We start from the raw sequence: 4,942 nt of genomic DNA, 5'->3' as shown, positions 1-4,942 counted from the left end.
CATTATTAAAAATATTATTATCAGATTAATTAAAATTATTAAGATTATTATTAAAGCTGAATTTTTGTTATTATTATTGTTAATAATAAAATCTAAATTTTGTTGTATAATAATAATAATTATTATAAATAAGAAATTAATTGAATTAATAGGACATGGGAAGTTAGGGGAGAAAATAAATGGAGGAGTTAAATAAGAATTAATGGATAATTAAGAGGGCTATTGAGGAAAGGAAAAAGAGGAAGAGATCGAGAGAAAACTCAGAAAATAAAAAAGTCAAGTACCTTTTCTGATTTCCAAAATTTTTCTCAGAAAATCCTTCTTCTCGAAAGACTATGATTGTGGCGGAAAAGAAAGTTGTATGATAACAAAGTAAAAGAGGAGAATTACTTTACAATTGGGGTATTCTATTATGAAGTAGAGGTTAATTACACTACATTGCATAAGAATTTGTAAGTAACTTGTGTAATAATGTTGTATGACTTTTACTAGTGTTGACTAATCATGATTTTAATATGAATAATCGTGTATGGTTACAACCTTGGTTGCTTTATACCTTTTAAATATTTAGAATGTATTCTCGTCCCATTGTTTATATGTTTCCATGATTGTATCTAAATGCATCATATCCTCATGATAATATTTAGAATGTATTCTCGTCCCATTGTTTATAGGTTTGGATTCTGAGTTGTTGATCAAGAGGAGGAGGATGAGGACCAACTCTTTGTTGCTACTTGCTTCTCGGGAAGTGGTTCAACTGATAGTGGTTGCACTAACCATATGATATATGAAAAGGAGCTATTCAAGAAGTTAAGGTGCTCTGAGACCTCAAAAGTCAGAACTGGCAATAGACAATATATAGTTTATGCCCCCATTGTTACATGAACAGATGAAGACAAATGCTCTCTAAATATCATGCTATTGCTTAGAATACAAGTTACAAATTTTAGTCAGTCGTTTTGGTACAAGTTTCTCACTTTCAATGATACAAGCCTATCATATTATTGAATAAAATTTTATCTTCAATAACCATATTCTAACCGAAACAATCTTTGCCTAGACTTTATTTACATTATGACCGAACTAAATTATCAAGATATATTATTGATTTCACTCTTCTGAAAGATTCAAATTGAGATTTAGACCTTGTCGCATATGCTCTTGACCTGTGATAGTTTTTGCAATTGCCTTAACTAATACCGTAGTGAAGTCAGGATCTTTGATTAGCGAACTCGCATATTCTTCAATCATGATATGCTTTTCATAGCCAAATTGTTGTTGCTTGACATTATCACGAATTCTAGTGTTTATGGTTTCTTTGCCATTTAGTATTGTTGATAGTTTATTATAAGTAGATATTGATGAATCATTGAGTGTGGATGAAGATGATTTGAATGAGTCATTAGAGACACCATGGTTGTGTTCTCCATCATAAGTTGCAACAATGATAGACTTATCATGTAAGCTTTTTTGCACCTAAATAAATAGTCATTGAAGTAAAGTTAGAGTATCTTTAAACTACAAAATTTTCATCTATAGTATGTATGAATACCTTCTTTTTTGCTGGGCAACTAGGAGCCATTGAGCACCTAAAGTAAGCTCTAGGAGAAGCATTATCTTTGGTAACTTTTTGTCCATACTTTCTCCATTGATAACCATCTTTTACCATCTATATTCACAAAGCAAAATTTGTATAAACATATACTAATATTGATACACAAAAAATTAGTGTTAATGATGCATACTTACCAAACTTTCATCATTAGGATGAGTTTTGACAAATACTTGTAATGGTTTTTTGGCGGTTGGAAAGTGCTCTAGTCTTGCTCTTTTTCTTGTATCAAAGTTTGATAATAACCCAAATTGATTTGAATTTATGATCTCTTTGTGTTCTTCTTTGTTGATCTCTTGAAGATGTGATTCTAAATTTGTGCACTTGATCTTCATAACTTCAAGCATGAATCTTAGAGTATTGTTCTCCTCTCTCACATGTTGTAATTCTAATTCAAGAGTTTTCACCTTTAACAAATCAAAATTGTTAATTATGAGCTTTTAGAACATGCATGCATTTTTTCCTAATAAAAGTTAAAAGATGTTCAAAATTATAAATTACTCTACTATGAACCATTACCTTTTCATCCATTATAATAGCTATTTGAATTGTTGAACAACCTTCAATAGTGATGAAAATATTTTCTCTTATTATATTGGTTACATATATAAGAGTGATGTAAGCTAATAAAATGTATAACAAATAATGGAGAACGTGCCCTTATTTATATAAAATTTTGAATATAATTGAATAGGGTAGTTGATGAGAGTAAATGAAAACTATGTCGTGTCTAAACCGTGTAGGGTCTTTTTCTTTTCTTTTGTTGAATTGTGAGGGTCTTTCTTATTAGTTACTATGTTCAATTCAAATCACGTGTTAGAAAAATCCAAATGTAATATCACGTAATATGAATATGATCTCATCTTGATGACATAAGTTAATTAGCTAACATTTTTTCTGTTTAGAAATGAAGTTTTCTTTAAACTTTTCAACTTAATTAATGTCCTCAACGTGTTTAGAAAGAAAGTTTAGTTTAACAAGTCTTTGTTTGTTTTGACATCATTATATAATGATTATTCCATACACATACTAGTACTACTAAAAAACAAAAAAAACAAAACAAATATTCATGATCATGTTAATGTCATAATCATATTGGTAGTGGAGATGGGAACATAGTAATACAATTAGCGGCGGAAAATAGTAAAGATTCTAAAGAAAGTCTTTTGTTTACACTCAAAATTGACCATTCATTTAGTCTTTGAAATTTCAAAGTCATTTTTAAATAAGCTCACGTTTGCATCACTCTACTACGTAAAAATAGAATATATTCCTTAGACGTAACTCGCATTTAAAAATTAACATCAGCAATAATAGAGGTATTTTAAAGCTTTACTATATTATTATTTTCAACTACTATGTTAAGATTTAGATTTTAACAATGCTCTTTTATAGTATTTTGTTAAATATAAAAAATTTGCTAAAAAACAAAGTAATGAATACGTTTTTCTAGGTCACTCATGTCCCTCACCATGCTTCGTGGAGTACCCATCAACTGTCTTTATGGTCATCCAGTTACGGACAATGTTTGATCAACAATAAGGCACTCAACTCTACATCTAGGGTCCATAGTGGTTTCAGGTCGAAGGGTGGTATACACCATTATCACCATGAGAATAACTTATGACACTTTGCATAACATTCTATATAGTATTCTCACAGCGGGTCAATCCAGTATAAATATTACTCTTAATATTCATACTTATGTTTAAGACTTGATAACTCCTTATCCATGATCCATGAGATGTGATCATCAGTCTATATACATAACAGTCTTAATACTTTAATGTTATCTCACTTCACAATAAAACTCGACTATGAATACTTTAAGAATAATGTCCTTATGTTTAATGGGATCTCATGATTAAGTCACACTTGATACATTAAACGGACTAGCTATTCTAGGGACTTTATTAAACAAACATAATAAAGAAAAAACCTTTTATTATTAATAAATAATTCGATACAAGTACCAAAAATATTGGTCTCTAGGGCTTACACCAACATATAGATAAAAAAGTACATACAAAGTCTTATCAACATATAATCCAACAATATTGAAATAGGTTTATCATTACACAATCTAACTTAGAGGAGCTTAGCTACTCATAATTCAAATAACAATACCATAATTGATAGATGAAAATAACATATGAATTCCCTTGAAGTAATGACTTTCAATGGCTTCAAATGACCTAAAAAATTCCTTTGATGCTCTCTAAATCGTGTTTTGCTCTCTAATTTTCGTAAGCCTTATTAAAGTGTAAAAATCTCCCTTAAAAAGGGCTCAGAATGGATCAGACGCGTAAGAAAAAGCCCATAAAAGGGACCATCGCACACGTGATAATATGCATCACGCGTAATATAAATTTTATAGCCCCCATCGTGCGCGCGATGCTGCACGATGGTGCATGTGATTATTTTCGAAGTTAGCACTTTAATTTTGATTATTGCTCCAACATAAATTTGGGTGACCTTTCCAACCCAGATTGTATGTGTTGTAATACACATGTTCTCCTCACTTGACTATTTCAACAAGCACCTTCCATTCACATGTTCTCCTCCACAAAAATTACACCTAAGTGTTTGTACCTAGCTCACGTTAGCTTTACTTAAGCTGCTTTTAGTTAGATTTTTATTTAACAATTCAATATGAGGTAAAAGAGCAATATGGGTATCAACAACTAACATACCTTTAGGTGTTCCCACATTTTCAATCTTGATCGACCTTTCGCTTTTTGAATGATACTTATTCATACACAGCTTCTCAATAAGGTCTTTCACTTGTGGTTCAGTCATTTGACGAATGGTACCTCCCGCGGAAGCATCCAATAACATGTGAGTTTCACTCTTGAGACCTTTAATGAAATTTTGCATCTGTTCCATATTATTTATATTGTGATTCAGGCATCTGCATAACAAAAGTTTGAATCTTTTCCAAGAGTCATAAAGTGACTCAGTGTCCTGCTGTTCAAAATTCACAATTTTTGCTCGACGCTCGGTAAAATGAGTAGTAGTGAAGAATCTTTCTAGGAATTTGTCCTCCAATTCCTTCCAAGTCCGAATTGTTCCATTTGGAAGGTAAAGCAACCAATATTTCGCCCTTCCAATCAGTGAGAATCCAAACAACCTTAATTAACTTGGTCTTTAGTGACATCAGTTGATTTACACATTGAAGTTGTTTCGTAGAAGCGTGCAAGATGCTCCCACGGGTCTCTAATCATGTTCCCGTCGAACAAATTTTCTCTTAAACCTGAAAGTACATAATTCTTAATATTAAAGTTAGTAGGGTCTGCCAGTACAAACCCTCTCAAAACTTGTCATTCATCG

The 4,942-nt window shown here is 31.3% G+C and overlaps 1 protein-coding gene across 1 annotated transcript; it reads right to left on the bottom strand.

Moving 5' to 3' along the window:
- Positions 1-805: 805 nt before the first annotated feature.
- LOC127091023 (WRKY transcription factor 18) lies at positions 806-2,289 on the bottom strand. The gene is made up of 4 exons (XM_051029522.1): positions 2,132-2,289; positions 1,750-2,019; positions 1,553-1,669; positions 806-1,476 (listed from the first exon to the last, which is right to left on the bottom strand). The coding sequence occupies exons 1-4, from the start codon at positions 2,141-2,143 to the stop codon at positions 1,111-1,113; spliced, it is 765 nt and encodes a 254-aa protein (XP_050885479.1). The 5' UTR covers positions 2,144-2,289; the 3' UTR covers positions 806-1,110.
- Between the last annotated feature and the right edge of the window lie 2,653 nt (positions 2,290-4,942).

The sequence above is a fragment of the Lathyrus oleraceus genome, chromosome 6 (genome assembly GCF_024323335.1).
Source record: "Lathyrus oleraceus cultivar Zhongwan6 chromosome 6, CAAS_Psat_ZW6_1.0, whole genome shotgun sequence".
NCBI lineage: Eukaryota > Viridiplantae > Streptophyta > Magnoliopsida > Fabales > Fabaceae > Lathyrus > Lathyrus oleraceus.
This window is presented reverse-complemented; position numbering and strand designations above follow the sequence as displayed.

Bases quoted from the DNA above. Each gene is read 5' to 3' on its own strand.
- LOC127091023 (XM_051029522.1), bottom strand. The intron at 1,670-1,749 runs GTAAGTATGCAT...TTGTGAATATAG, and splicing joins ATCCTAATGATGAAAGTTTG to ATGGTAAAAGATGGTTATCA. The intron at 1,477-1,552 runs GTATTCATACAT...CTATTTATTTAG, and splicing joins GTTGCCCAGCAAAAAAGAAG to GTGCAAAAAAGCTTACATGA.